This window comes from Gymnoscopelus microlampas (assembly GCF_963454915.1).
Source record: "Gymnoscopelus microlampas genome assembly, chromosome: 20".
NCBI lineage: Eukaryota > Metazoa > Chordata > Actinopteri > Myctophiformes > Myctophidae > Gymnoscopelus > Gymnoscopelus microlampas.
In genome coordinates this window covers 48,177,101-48,194,266 of record NC_139957.1, presented here as the reverse complement: position 1 = coordinate 48,194,266, position 17,166 = coordinate 48,177,101, and the positions used below count along the sequence as shown (strand labels likewise).

General features: G+C 37.0%; 1 protein-coding gene across 1 annotated transcript in view; it reads left to right on the top strand.

Annotated features, from left to right (window-relative positions):
- The window catches only part of pals1a (protein associated with LIN7 1, MAGUK p55 family member a), a 65,450-nt gene that overhangs the window by 25,160 nt on the left and 23,124 nt on the right, over positions 1–17,166 (top strand). Inside the window, exons 4-7 of the mRNA XM_084045372.1 lie at positions 12,307–12,407; positions 13,203–13,310; positions 15,945–16,025; positions 17,096–17,166. The exon at positions 17,096–17,166 is cut by the window's right edge and continues 91 nt beyond it. Coding sequence (XP_083901498.1) covers positions 12,307–12,407; positions 13,203–13,310; positions 15,945–16,025; positions 17,096–17,166 — 361 coding nt within the window. The remainder of the gene's footprint in view (positions 1–12,306; positions 12,408–13,202; positions 13,311–15,944; positions 16,026–17,095) is intronic.

Below are 17,166 nucleotides of genomic sequence, written 5' to 3'. Positions count from 1 at the left end.
CACTGATTTCAGGACAGCAGAGTCACTGATGTCAGGACAGCAGAGTCACTGATGTCAGGACAGCAGAGACACTGATGTCAGGACAGCAGAGTCACTGATGTCAGGACAGCAGAGTCACTGATGTCAGGACAGCAGAGTCACTGATGTCAGGACAGCAGGGACACTGATGTCAGGACAGCAGAGACACTGATGTCAGGACAGCAGAGACACTGATGTCAGGACAGCAGAGTCACTGATGTCAGGACAGCAGAGTCACTGCTGTCAGGACAGCAGAGACACTGATGTCAGGACAGCAGAGACACTGATGTCAGGACAGCAGAGACACTGATGTCAGGACAGCAGAGACACTGATGTCAGGACAGCAGAGTCACTGCTGTCAGGACAGCAGAGACACTGATGTCAGGACAGCAGAGACACTGATGTCAGGACAGCAGAGACACTGATGTCAGGACAGCAGAGACACTGATGTCAGGACAGCAGAGACACTGATGTCAGGACAGCAGAGTCACTGATGTCAGGACAGCAGAGACACTGATGTCAGGACAGCAGAGACACTGATGTCAGGACAGCAGAGTCACTGATGTCAGGACAGCAGAGTCACTGATGTCAGGACAGCAGAGACACTGATGTCAGGACAGCAGAGACACTGATGTCAGGACAGCAGAGACACTGCAGGCTGAAAACCCACCTCTTCAGGAAACACTACCCTTCCTCTTTGCCTGACCTACTTGTTGTTAACTAGTTGTAGGAACTCTTGTTTTATTGTTGTTCTGTTTTATTGGATCTTGTTTAGTCGATACACTTTTTGTGTGTGTGCGTGTGTGTGTGTGTGTGTGTGTGTGTGTGTGTGTGTGTGTGTGTGTGTGTGTGTGTGTGTGTGTGTGTGTGTGTGTGTGTGTGTGTGTGTGTGTGTGTGTGTGTGTGTGTGTGTGTGTGTGTGTGTGTGTGCGCGCGCCAGAGGTCGCGTTAGTCTGATAATTGCCGGTTTTGACCGATTCTTTATTTTCAAAGAGTGGAAAATATAAATCTCTCCGGACATCTTGACCGGTAGACAATGACACGGCAGTTCATTAATTATCACCGGCAATCAGGCACAAATCCTCTGCTTTACAAGCTCTCTCTCTCTCTCTCTCTCTCTCTCTCTCTCTCTCTCTCTCTCTCTCTCTCTCTCTCTCTCTCTCTCTCTCTCTCTCTCTCTCTCTCTCTCTCTCTCTCTCTCTCTCTCTCTCCCCTCCACAAACACACACACGCTGTTAAGTTACACCTATTTCCTGTTAATAATAACCTGTGTAAAATGTGCTGCATTGGGAGGTAAACGGGAGACACTTTATTGTGAAGGTAAGACAGGAAGAAGAGAGTTGTTGTTGCTGCTGCAAAGTTGTCGCAATATATTATACCTCCATTGTCGGCACGGCAGTCAGACAGAGACTGCCGGTCGGTCCGGTTATATTAGATAAAGTTGTGTATCGAGAACAGTTAACACAAGTATTACCAGTCAGAATATGTCACAGACACTTTGAAACCAGTCAGAATATGTCACAGACACTTTGAAACCAGACAGAATATGTCACAGACACTTTGAAACCAGAGGCAGAATATGTCACAGACACTTTGAAACCAGAGTCAGAATATGTCACAGACACTTTGAAACCAGACAGAATATGTCACAGACACTTTGAAACCAGTCAGAATATGTCACAGACACTTTGAAACCAGAGGCAGAATATGTCACAGACACTTTGAAACCAGAGGCAGAATATGTCACAGACACTTTGAAACCAGAGTCAGAATATGTCACAGACACTTTGAAACCAGACAGAATATGTCACAGACACTTTGAAACCAGACAGAATATGTCACAGACACTTTGAAACCAGTCAGAATATGTCACAGACACTTTGAAACCAGACAGAATATGTCACAGACACTTTGAAACCAGTCAGAATATGTCACAGACACTTTGAAACCAGTCAGAATATGTCACAGACACTTTGAAACCAGTCAGAATATGTCACAGACACTTTGAAACCAGACAGAATATGTCACAGACACTTTGAAACCAGAGGCAGAATATGTCACAGACACTTTGAAACCAGAGTCAGAATATGTCACAGACACTTTGAAACCAGACAGAATATGTCACAGACACTTTGAAACCAGACAGAATATGTCACAGATACTTTGAAACCAGTCAGAATATGTCACAGACACTTTGAAACCAGACAGAATATGTCACAGACACTTTGAGACCAGTCAGAATATGTCACAGACACTTTGAAACCAGTCAGAATATGTCACAGACACTTTGAAACCAGTCAGAATATGTCACAGACACTTTGAAACCAGACAGAATATGTCACAGACACTTTGAAACCAGACAGAATATGTCACAGACACTTTGAAACCAGACAGAATATGTCACAGACACTTTGAAACCAGACAGAATATGTCACAGACACTTTGAAACCAGACAGAATATGTCACAGACACTTTGAAACCAGACAGAATATGTCACAGACACTTTGAAACCAGACAGAATATGTCACAGACACTTTGAAACCAGACAGAATATGTCACAGACACTTTGAAACCAGAGACAGAATATGTCACAGACACTTTGAAACCAGAGACAGAATATGTCACAGACACTTTGAAACCAGTCAGAATATGTCACAGACACTTTGAAACCAGACAGAATATGTCACAGACACTTTGAAACCAGACAGAATATGTCACAGACACTTTGAAACCAGAGTCAGAATATGTCACAGACACTTTGAAACCAGAGTCAGAATATGTCACAGATACTTTGAAACCAGACAGAATGTCACAGACACTTTGAGACCAGAGTCAGAATATGTCACAGACACTTTGAAACCAGACAGAATATGTCACAGACACTTTGAAACCAGAGTCAGAATATGTCACAGACACTTTGAAACCAGACAGAATATGTCACAGATACTTTGAAACCAGACAGAATGTCACAGACACTTTGAGACCAGAGTCAGAATATGTCACAGACACTTTGAAACCAGACAGAATATGTCACAGACACTTTGAAACCAGAGTCAGAATATGTCACAGACACTTTGAAACCAGACAGAATATGTCACAGACACTTTGAAACCAGACAGAATATGTCACAGACACTTTGAAACCAGACAGAATATGTCACAGACACTTTGAAACCAGACAGAATATGTCACAGACACTTTGAAACCAGACAGAATATGTCACAGACACTTTGAAACCAGAGACAGAATATGTCACAGACACTTTGAAACCAGAGACAGAATATGTCACAGACACTTTGAAACCAGAGACAGAATATGTCACAGACACTTTGAAACCAGACAGAATATGTCACAGACACTTTGAAACCAGTCAGAATATGTCACAGACACTTTGAAACCAGACAGAATATGTCACAGACACTTTGAAACCAGACAGAATATGTCACAGACACTTTGAAACCAGACAGAATATGTCACAGACACTTTGAAACCAGACAGAATATGTCACAGACACTTTGAAACCAGACAGAATATGTCACAGACACTTTGAAACCAGACAGAATATGTCACAGACACTTTGAAACCAGACAGAATATGTCACAGACACTTTGAAACCAGTCAGAATATGTCACAGACACTTTGAAACCAGACAGAATATGTCACAGACACTTTGAAACCAGAGTCAGAATATGTCACAGATACTTTGAAACCAGACAGAATATGTCACAGACACTTTGAAACCAGTCAGAATATGTCACAGACACTTTGAAACCAGACAGAATATGTCACAGACACTTTGAAACCAGACAGAATATGTCACAGACACTTTGAAACCAGACAGAATATGTCACAGACACTTTGAAACCAGAGACAGAATATGTCACAGACACTTTGAAACCAGAGGCAGAATATGTCACAGACACTTTGAAACCAGAGGCAGAATATGTCACAGACACTTTGAAACCAGAGGCACGTGTGAGTAAAGTTGACAAGTTGCCCTGCCACACATTAACAACAATGCACAAGCATTTGAAGATGAAACATCCAACACAGATGTGTAAAGACTCTCCACAACAGCTGTACTGTAACTGTGGCATCTTGGTGAAACCACATTAATCATAAAGGTGGACACGTTAAAACGTTACCACTTGAACTGGATAGCTCTATGAGGAGATTACAAGATTCTCTTCATCAGCTTTCCATGTCTGTCCCAACCAGACACACGGACAGCATCCACCTAACTATTACAGTATAACCTGTGAGTAGTGGTCTATCATTTATTACAGTATGACCTGTGAGTAGTGGTCTATCATTTATTACAGTATAACCTGTGAGTAGTGGTCTATCATTTATTACAGTATAACCTGTGAGTAGTGGTCTATCATTTATTACAGTATATCCTGTGAGTAGTGGTCTATCATTTATTATTACAGTATAACCTGTGAGTAGTGGTCTATCATTTATTATTACAGTATAACCTGTGAGTAGTGGTCTATAATTTATTACAGTATAACCTGTGAGTAGTGGTCTATCATTTATTATTACAGTATAACCTGTGAGTAGTGGTCTATCATTTATTATTACAGTATAACCTGTGAGTAGTGGTCTATCATTTATTATTACAGTATAACCTGTGAGTAGTGGTCTATCATTTATTACAGTATAACCTGTGAGTAGTGGTCTATCATTTATTATTACAGTATAACCTGTGAGTAGTGGTCTATCATTTATTACAGTATAACCTGTGAGTAGTGGTCTATCATTTATTACAGTATATCCTGTGAGTAGTGGTCTATCATTTATTACAGTATGACCTGTGAGTAGTGGTCTATCATTTATTATTACAGTATGACCTGTGAGTAGTGGTCTATCATTTATTACAGTATGACCTGTGAGTAGTGGTCTATCATTTATTATTACAGTATAACCTGTGAGTAGTGGTCTATCATTTATTACAGTATAACCTGTGAGTAGTGGTCTATCATTTATTATTACAGTATAACCTGTGAGTAGTGGTCTATCATTTATTACAGTATAACCTGTGAGTAGTGGTCTATCATTTATTACAGTATATCCTGTGAGTAGTGGTCTATCATTTATTATTACAGTATAACCTGTGAGTAGTGGTCTATCATTTATTACAGTATGACCTGTGAGTAGTGGTCTATCATTTATTATTACAGTATAACCTGTGAGTAGTGGTCTATCATTTATTACAGTATGACCTGTGAGTAGTGGTCTATCATTTATTACAGTATAACCTGTGAGTAGTGGTCTATCATTTATTATTACAGTATAACCTGTGAGTAGTGGTCTATCATTTATTATTACAGTATAACCTGTGAGTAGTGGTCTATCATTTATTATTACAGTATAACCTGTGAGTAGTGGTCTATCATTTATTATTACAGTATATCCTGTGAGTAGTGGTCTATCATTTATTATTACAGTATAACCTGTGAGTAGTGGTCTATCATTTATTATTACAGTATAACCTGTGAGTAGTGGTCTATCATTTATTACAGTATATCCTGTGAGTAGTGGTCTATCATTTATTATTACAGTATATCCTGTGAGTAGTGGTCTATCATTTATTATTACAGTATATCCTGTGAGTAGTGGTCTATCATTTATTATTACAGTATAACCTGTGAGTAGTGGTCTATCATTTATTATTACAGTATAACCTGTGAGTAGTGGTCTATCATTTATTATTACAGTATAACCTGTGAGTAGTGGTCTATCATTTATTATTACAGTATAACCTGTGAGTAGTGGTCTATCATTTATTATTACAGTATAACCTGTGAGTAGTGGTCTATCATTTATTATTACAGTATATCCTGTGAGTAGTGGTCTATCATTTATTATTACAGTATATCCTGTGAGTAGTGGTCTATCATTTATTATTACAGTATAACCTGTGAGTAGTGGTCTATCATTTATTATTACAGTATAACCTGTGAGTAGTGGTCTATCATTTATTATTACAGTATAACCTGTGAGTAGTGGTCTATCATTTATTATTACAGTATAACCTGTGAGTAGTGGTCTATCATTTATTATTACAGTATAACCTGTGAGTAGTGGTCTATCATTTATTATTACAGTATAACCTGTGAGTAGTGGTCTATCATTTATTATTACAGTATATCCTGTGAGTAGTGGTCTATCATTTATTATTACAGTATAACCTGTGAGTAGTGGTCTATCATTTATTATTACAGTATAACCTGTGAGTAGTGGTCTATCATTTATTACAGTATAACCTGTGAGTAGTGGTCTATCATTTATTACAGTATATCCTGTGAGTAGTGGTCTATCATTTATTACAGTACATCCTGTGAGTAGTGGTCTATCATTTATTATTACAGTATAACCTGTGAGTAGTGGTCTATCATTTATTATTACAGTATAACCTGTGAGTAGTGGTCTATCATTTATTACAGTATAACCTGTGAGTAGTGGTCTATCATTTATTATTACAGTATAACCTGTGAGTAGTGGTCTATCATTTATTATTACAGTATATCCTGTGAGTAGTGGTCTATCATTTATTACAGTATATCCTGTGAGTAGTGGTCTATCATTTATTATTACAGTATATCCTGTGAGTAGTGGTCTATCATTTATTATTACAGTATAACCTGTGAGTAGTGGTCTATCATTTATTATTACAGTATATCCTGTGAGTAGTGGTCTATCATTTATTACAGTATATCCTGTGAGTAGTGGTCTATCATTTATTATTACAGTATATCCTGTGAGTAGTGGTCTATCATTTATTATTACAGTATATCCTGTGAGTAGTGGTCTATCATTTATTATTACAGTATATCCTGTGAGTAGTGGTCTATCATTTATTACAGTATATCCTGTGAGTAGTGGTCTATCATTTATTATTACAGTATAACCTGTGAGTAGTGGTCTATCATTTATTATTACAGTATATCCTGTGAGTAGTGGTCTATCATTTATTATTACAGTATAACCTGTGAGTAGTGGTCTATCATTTATTATTACAGTATAACCTGTGAGTAGTGGTCTATCATTTATTACAGTATAACCTGTGAGTAGTGGTCTATCATTTATTATTACAGTATAACCTGTGAGTAGTGGTCTATCATTTATTATTACAGTATAACCTGTGAGTAGTGGTCTATCATTTATTATTACAGTATAACCTGTGAGTAGTGGTCTATCATTTATTATTACAGTATAACCTGTGAGTAGTGGTCTATCATTTATTATTACAGTATATCCTGTGAGTAGTGGTCTATCATTTATTACAGTATATCCTGTGAGTAGTGGTCTATCATTTATTATTACAGTATAACCTGTGAGTAGTGGTCTATCATTTATTATTACAGTATAACCTGTGAGTAGTGGTCTATCATTTATTACAGTATATCCTGTGAGTAGTGGTCTATCATTTATTACAGTATATCCTGTGAGTAGTGGTCTATCATTTATTACAGTATATCCTGTGAGTAGTGGTCTATCATTTATTACAGTATATCCTGTGAGTAGTGGTCTATCATTTATTACAGTATAACCTGTGAGTAGTGGTCTATCATTTATTACAGTATAACCTGTGAGTAGTGGTCTATCATTTATTACAGTATGACCTGTGAGTAGTGGTCTATCATTTATTACAGTATAACCTGTGAGTAGTGGTCTATCATTTATTATTACAGTATAACCTGTGAGTAGTGGTCTATCATTTATTATTACAGTATAACCTGTGAGTAGTGGTCTATCATTTATTACAGTATAACCTGTGAGTAGTGGTCTATCATTTATTATTACAGTATAACCTGTGAGTAGTGGTCTATCATTTATTATTACAGTATATCCTGTGAGTAGTGGTCTATCATTTATTATTACAGTATAACCTGTGAGTAGTGGTCTATCATTTATTATTACAGTATAACCTGTGAGTAGTGGTCTATCATTTATTACAGTATAACCTGTGAGTAGTGGTCTATCATTTATTATTACAGTATAACCTGTGAGTAGTGGTCTATCATTTATTACAGTATAACCTGTGAGTAGTGGTCTATCATTTATTATTACAGTATATCCTGTGAGTAGTGGTCTATCATTTATTACAGTATAACCTGTGAGTAGTGGTCTATCATTTATTATTACAGTATATCCTGTGAGTAGTGGTCTATCATTTATTATTACAGTATATCCTGTGAGTAGTGGTCTATCATTTATTATTACAGTATAACCTGTGAGTAGTGGTCTATCATTTATTATTACAGTATATCCTGTGAGTAGTGGTCTATCATTTATTACAGTATAACCTGTGAGTAGTGGTCTATCATTTATTACAGTATAACCTGTGAGTAGTGGTCTATCATTTATTACAGTATATCCTGTGAGTAGTGGTCTATCATTTATTACAGTATAACCTGTGAGTAGTGGTCTATCATTTATTATTACAGTATAACCTGTGAGTAGTGGTCTATCATTTATTATTACAGTATAACCTGTGAGTAGTGGTCTATCATTTATTATTACAGTATGACCTGTGAGTAGTGGTCTATCATTTATTATTACAGTATATCCTGTGAGTAGTGGTCTATCATTTATTATTACAGTATAACCTGTGAGTAGTGGTCTATCATTTATTACAGTATAACCTGTGAGTAGTGGTCTATCATTTATTACAGTATAACCTGTGAGTAGTGGTCTATCATTTATTATTACAGTATATCCTGTGAGTAGTGGTCTATCATTTATTACAGTATATCCTGTGAGTAGTGGTCTATCATTTATTATTACAGTATATCCTGTGAGTAGTGGTCTATCATTTATTATTACAGTATAACCTGTGAGTAGTGGTCTATCATTTATTATTACAGTATATCCTGTGAGTAGTGGTCTATCATTTATTATTACAGTATAACCTGTGAGTAGTGGTCTATCATTTATTATTACAGTATATCCTGTGAGTAGTGGTCTATCATTTATTACAGTATAACCTGTGAGTAGTGGTCTATCATTTATTATTACAGTATAACCTGTGAGTAGTGGTCTATCATTTATTACAGTATATCCTGTGAGTAGTGGTCTATCATTTATTACAGTATATCCTGTGAGTAGTGGTCTATCATTTATTATTACAGTATATCCTGTGAGTAGTGGTCTATCATTTATTATTACAGTATAACCTGTGAGTAGTGGTCTATCATTTATTACAGTATATCCTGTGAGTAGTGGTCTATCATTTATTATTACAGTATATCCTGTGAGTAGTGGTCTATCATTTATTATTACAGTATAACCTGTGAGTAGTGGTCTATCATTTATTACAGTATAACCTGTGAGTAGTGGTCTATCATTTATTATTACAGTATATCCTGTGAGTAGTGGTCTATCATTTATTACAGTATATCCTGTGAGTAGTGGTCTATCATTTATTATTACAGTATAACCTGTGAGTAGTGGTCTATCATTTATTATTACAGTATAACCTGTGAGTAGTGGTCTATCATTTATTACAGTATAACCTGTGAGTAGTGGTCTATCATTTATTATTACAGTATATCCTGTGAGTAGTGGTCTATCATTTATTATTACAGTATATCCTGTGAGTAGTGGTCTATCATTTATTACAGTATATCCTGTGAGTAGTGGTCTATCATTTATTATTACAGTATAACCTGTGAGTAGTGGTCTATCATTTATTATTACAGTATATCCTGTGAGTAGTGGTCTATCATTTATTATTACAGTATAACCTGTGAGTAGTGGTCTATCATTTATTATTACAGTATATCCTGTGAGTAGTGGTCTATCATTTATTACAGTATAACCTGTGAGTAGTGGTCTATCATTTATTACAGTATATCCTGTGAGTAGTGGTCTATCATTTATTATTACAGTATATCCTGTGAGTAGTGGTCTATCATTTATTACAGTATATCCTGTGAGTAGTGGTCTATCATTTATTACAGTATAACCTGTGAGTAGTGGTCTATCATTTATTACAGTATAACCTGTGAGTAGTGGTCTATCATTTATTATTACAGTATATCCTGTGAGTAGTGGTCTATCATTTATTACAGTATAACCTGTGAGTAGTGGTCTATCATTTATTACAGTATGACCTGTGAGTAGTGGTCTATCATTTATTACAGTATAACCTGTGAGTAGTGGTCTATCATTTATTACAGTATAACCTGTGAGTAGTGGTCTATCATTTATTATTACAGTATAACCTGTGAGTAGTGGTCTATCATTTATTATTACAGTATATCCTGTGAGTAGTGGTCTATCATTTATTATTACAGTATAACCTGTGAGTAGTGGTCTATCATTTATTATTACAGTATGACCTGTGAGTAGTGGTCTATCATTTATTATTACAGTATATCCTGTGAGTAGTGGTCTATCATTTATTACAGTATAACCTGTGAGTAGTGGTCTATCATTTATTATTACAGTATATCCTGTGAGTAGTGGTCTATCATTTATTACAGTATATCCTGTGAGTAGTGGTCTATCATTTATTATTACAGTATAACCTGTGAGTAGTGGTCTATCATTTATTATTACAGTATATCCTGTGAGTAGTGGTCTATCATTTATTATTACAGTATAACCTGTGAGTAGTGGTCTATCATTTATTATTACAGTATATCCTGTGAGTAGTGGTCTATCATTTATTATTACAGTATAACCTGTGAGTAGTGGTCTATCATTTATTATTACAGTATATCCTGTGAGTAGTGGTCTATCATTTATTACAGTATAACCTGTGAGTAGTGGTCTATCATTTATTATTACAGTATATCCTGTGAGTAGTGGTCTATCATTTATTACAGTATAACCTGTGAGTAGTGGTCTATCATTTATTATTACAGTATATCCTGTGAGTAGTGGTCTATCATTTATTACAGTATAACCTGTGAGTAGTGGTCTATCATTTATTATTACAGTATATCCTGTGAGTAGTGGTCTATCATTTATTACAGTATAACCTGTGAGTAGTGGTTAAGGACCATAACTCATGTTCAGTGGACAGGGAGTGACAGAGTTTAGAGAGAGAGAGAGAGAGAGAGAGAGAGAGAGATGGAATGAAAGGAAGGAGTGAATTCCTCTGGGAGGGAGAGAGAGATGAGAGGAGACAAGGAGAGGCTCTTGAGCTCCAGTTAATTAAAACTCTGTTTGGGAACAAAACACACACACACACACACACACACACACACACACACACACACACACACACACACACACACACACACACACACACACACACACACACACACACACACACACACACACACATACACACAGGGGCTATACAATAACATGGGCATTCATTCTTGGTGAGGATACATTGTGTGACTTTGTAAAGGTTGTTATGAAACAGTTTATACATGTTTAATCACTGAGAACATGCTGCTTGTTTGATAGGAAACTTATTATGAGTTTAATGTGTTTATGCTTACAATCTGACAGACATGTGTCAACGGTTGCCATTAAACACAAATAATGAAAATTGCCGATCTACAAGCTCACCCTGGCTCTCTGTAATTGATCTACAAGCTCACCCTGGCTCTCTGTAATTGATCTACAAGCTCACCCTGGCTCTCTGTAATTGATCTACAAGCTCACCCTGGCTCTCTGTAATTGATCTACAAGCTCACCCTGGCTCTCTGTAATTGGTCTACTAATCTACATACTAGGGCTGCACGATATGGACAACATTTCATATCTCGATATTGATGCCAAATATTTCGATATCGATACGATATACGATATTACAGTTCAAATGTCATATTCTACATTTCAAGTGTTGCAAAGTCAAATTCTTCAAAAAACTGACAAGTCTATATATCAATGTCACATTTTAAGTGCTATTGGGTTCACACCAGGCCTGGAATTTTGTCATTTTAGGGGCAAGGCCACTTGGCCTTTGGTGTGGATTTTTTTTTGAGGGCACAAAGGCCAAATGCCAGGGCAGGAAGGACCAAAAAATATTGGGACATTTTGGCAAATGTTTTGAGGGTGCTACCCACATGATTCTAACAAGTTATACCATGTTGTAAAGGTCAATAATCAACGATAACAACGATATAAAATACCAATTGTTATTATTGAAATGGAGAAATAATCCACCGAATTTAAGTTTCCAAACTTTTTTGAGGAGTTTATATGTGATGTGTATGTATGTATATATATATGTGATGTATGTATGTGTAATGTATGTGTGTGTAATGTATGTATACTGTATGTGTTAATGTGTATTACATTTTATATGATGTCTTTACAGAAGTGGAGGATTTGCTGTTATCACTGAAGCAGGTCCAAGGCTGTCTGTCAGACCCTCAGAGTCACAATGACATTGAACTGGTGCTAGCTCTGCTACAGAAGGTAACATATATATATAATATATGATATATGATTATTACTATATAATGTACACTATATATATATATATATATATATACATTAAGGTAATATATACCATGCTATGTTGCGCTGATAAGAGCAATGGTCACTGAAGTGTTAAACACTGTTATAACACTGAAGTATGGTCATTTGATGTGTTAAACACTGCTATAACACTGAAGTATGGTCATTTAAAGTGTTAAACACTGCTATAACACTGAAGTATGGTCATTTGATGTGTTAAACACTGCTATAACACTGAAGTATGGTCATTTGATGTGTTAAACACTGCTATAACACTGAAGTATGGTCATTTGATGTGTTAAACACTGCTATAACACTGAAGTATGGTCATTTGATGTGTTAAACACTGCTATAACACTGAAGTATGGTCATTTAAAGTGTTAAACACTGCTATAACACTGAAGTATGGTCATTTAAAGTGTTAAACACTGTTATAACACTGAAGTATGGTCATTTGATGTGTTAAACACTGCTATAACACTGAAGTATGGTCATTTGATGTGTTAAACACTGCTATAACACTGAAGTATGGTCATTTAAAGTGTTAAACACTGTTATAACACTGAAGAAACACTTATCCACACGTTCACAAGTTCTAAGGATAAAGAACAACCTTGAACCTTAAACAGGTGTAACTCTCAGAGTACAAATGGAACCAAAAGAACCCTTTTGGTTCAAACACTTCATTTCATATTAATATTAATATTAATATTAATAATATTATCATTACATTTTTATATTGTTGTTTTTCAGTCTGACTTCCAGTCGGCCTTGAGGATCCACAATGCTGTGGCTTCCAGCTTCCACCGTCCTTCTCCTCCTTATCCACACACACACCAAGCTCTACTGCTGGCCCAGGAGGTACACACACACACACACACACACACACACACACACACACACACACACACACACACACACACACACACACCTTCCTAAACCGTGTTATTAAAGAACCTTCATAACCGTGTTATTAAAGAACCTTCATAACCGTGTTATTAAAGAACCTTCATAACCGTGTTATTAAAGAACCTTCATAACCGTGTTATTAAAGAACCTTCCTAAACCGTGTTATTAAAGAACCTTCATAACCGTGTTATTAAAGAACCTTCATAACCGTGTTATTAAAGAACCTTCATAACTGTGTTATTAAAGAACCTTCATAACCGTGTTATTAAAGAACCTTCATAACCGTGTTATTAAAGAACCTTCATAACCGTGTTATTAAAGAACCTTCATAACCGTGTTATTAAAGAACCTTCATAACCGTGTTATTAAAGAACCTCCTAAACCGTGTTATTAAAGAACCTTCATAACCGTGTTATTAAAGAACCTTCATAACCGTGTTATTAAAGAACCTTCATAACCGTGTTATTAAAGAACCTCCTAAACCGTGTTATTAAAGAACCTTCATAACCGTGTTATTAAAGAACCTTCATAACCGTGTTATTAAAGAACCTTCATAACCGTGTTATTAAAGAACCTCCTAAACCGTGTTATTAAAGAACCTTCTAAACCGTGTTATTAAAGAACCTTCCTAACCGTGTTATTAAAGAACCTTCCTAACCGTGTTATTAAAGAACCTTCATAACCGTGTTATTAAAGAACCTTCCTAACCGTGTTATTAAAGAACCTTCATAACCGTGTTATTAAAGAACCTTCATAACCGTGTTATTAAAGAACCTTCATAACTGTGTTATTAAAGAACCTTCATAACTGTGTTATTAAAGAACCTTCATAACCGTGTTATTAAAGAACCTTCCTAACCGTGTTATTAAAGAACCTTCATAACCGTGTTATTAAAGAACCTTCATAACCGTGTTATTAAAGAACCTTCATAACCGTGTTATTAAAGAACCTTCATAACCGTGTTATTAAAGAACCTTCATAACTGTGTTATTAAAGAACCTTCATAACCGTGTTATTAAAGAACCTTCATAACCGTGTTATTAAAGAACCTTCCTAACCGTGTTATTAAAGAACCTTCATAACCGTGTTATTAAAGAACCTTCCTAACCGTGTTATTAAAGAACCTTCATAACCGTGTTATTAAAGAACCTTCATAACCGTGTTATTAAAGAACCTTCATAACTGTGTTATTAAAGAACCTTCATAACTGTGTTATTAAAGAACCTTCATAACCGTGTTATTAAAGAACCTTCCTAACCGTGTTATTAAAGAACCTTCCTAACCGTGTTATTAAAGAACCTTCATAACCGTGTTATTAAAGAACCTTCATAACCGTGTTATTAAAGAACCTTCATAACCGTGTTATTAAAGAACCTTCATAACTGTGTTATTAAAGAACCTTCATAACCGTGTTATTAAAGAACCTTCATAACCGTGTTATTAAAGAACCTTCATAACCGTGTTATTAAAGAACCTTCATAACTGTGTTATTAAAGAACCTTCATAACCGTGTTATTAAAGAACCTTCATAACCGTGTTATTAAAGAACCTTCATAACCGTGTTATTAAAGAACCTTCATAACCGTGTTATTAAAGAACCTTCATAACCGTGTTATTAAAGAACCTTCATAACCGTGTTATTAAAGAACCTTCCTAAACCGTGTTATTAAAGAACCTTCCTAAACCGTGTTATTAAAGAACCTTCATAACCGTGTTATTAAAGAACCTTCATAACCGTGTTATTAAAGAACCTTCATAACCGTGTTATTAAAGAACCTTCATAACCGTGTTATTAAAGACAAACAAACAGGAACAGAAGGTCCAACCTGCTCAGTTCAAAGCTTGTTGGATGTGTGACTTTGAGGACATTAAGCTCATACTGACACCGTTTCGTTTTTTTTTGGTTTTCGGGTCTAAAAATATGGTAATTGTTGGGGCCGGGACGAGCCTCGGCCGACTCAGGAGGGCCCAGTTGGGGCCGGCCTTTAATTTTCAGGCCCGTTGAGAACTCTAATGAGTGTATATGATAATGAGGTTGGAGACAGAGCATTGTTTGTTCAAAATCAATTAGAGATGAGACCCTAACACACACACACACACACACACACACACACACACACACACACACACACACACATTCCTGCAGACCATGTGTTTAATGTGTGCACAGACTTGGTAAATGACACAGTATGGAGATAGATATGTTGCATAATGATTTGAGGTGAGACATGAGAGGGAGGGGGGGTGAGACATGCTATATTCAACAGCCTGTAAACAAGGGGAGGGGGGGTGAGACATGCTATATTCAACAGCCTGTAAACAAGGGGAGGGGGGGTGAGACATGCTATATTCAACAGCCTGTAAACAAGGGGAGGGGGGGGGGCAGCACAGTGAAACCCTTCGTGCTTAGCAACCGTCGGGTGATTGATCATACATGTATGTATTGTAATGTATGTATATATATATAGTAGATATATATAGGTAGAGGTTAGAGGTTAGAGGTTAGAGGTTAGGGTTGTGTAGTTTAACCTGTAGCACTTCAAATGTATTATTATTAAATGTATGATGCTGTTGCCATGGTAACAGGTCCAGAACCTTCTCCAGGACAAAGCTCAGAACAAAGAAGGACTGGAGCTCCAACACCTTCTGTTACACCCACATATACAGGTACTACACACTTCTACACACTACTACACACTACACACTACACACACACACACACACACACACACACACACACACACACACACACACACACACACACACACACGTACAGGTACTACACACTACTACACACTACTACACACACACACACACACACACACACACACACACACACACACACACACACACACACACACACATGTACAGGTACTACACACTACTACACACTACACACACACACACACACACACACACACACACACACACACACACACACACACACCCACATGTACAGGTACACACACTACTACACACTACACACACACACACACACACACACACACACACACACCCACATGTACAGGTACACACACTACTACACACTACACACACACACACACACACACACACACACCCACATGTACAGGTACTACACACTACTACACACTACACACACACACACACACATGTACAGGTACTAGTGATGCGCGGGTCGGGTTTTTTCATGACCCGCCCCGCCCCGCGACGGAACCCAACCCGCCTCAACCCGCCCCGCGAACCCATATATAAATCTACGGCTCAACCCGCCCCGCGATTCTTTTTTTATTCTGTAAAATCATGGTTAGAAAATAATCCCCAAGTATATTCAAACTGTTTTATTGTTATTATTCTTATTCTTATTAGGAATAAAGACAAAACAAGAGCATGTTATTTTTTTATTTTTTTTGCGTGTGAGAGCGGCTGACCCGCTCACCCACAGCCCGCATAATTGCCTCCGAAATTCTGACTTGACCCACCCGCGGGTCCCGCGGGTTACGGGTCAACCCGCGCATCACTAACAGGTACACACACTACTACACACTACTACACACTACACACACACACACACACCCACACACACACACACACACACACACACACACACACAGATAAATGACATCATGTGTTTGTTACGGGCGTTGCTATTGGCTCATGACATCATGTGTTTGTTACAGGCGTTGCTATTGGCTCATGACATCATGTGTTTGTTACAGGCGTTGCTATTGGCTCATGACATCATGTGTTTGTTACAGGCGTTGCTATTGGCTCATGACAGCGTAGCAGAAGTTGAGATGCAGCCGGAGCCCCTCCCCCCTCCAGGAGA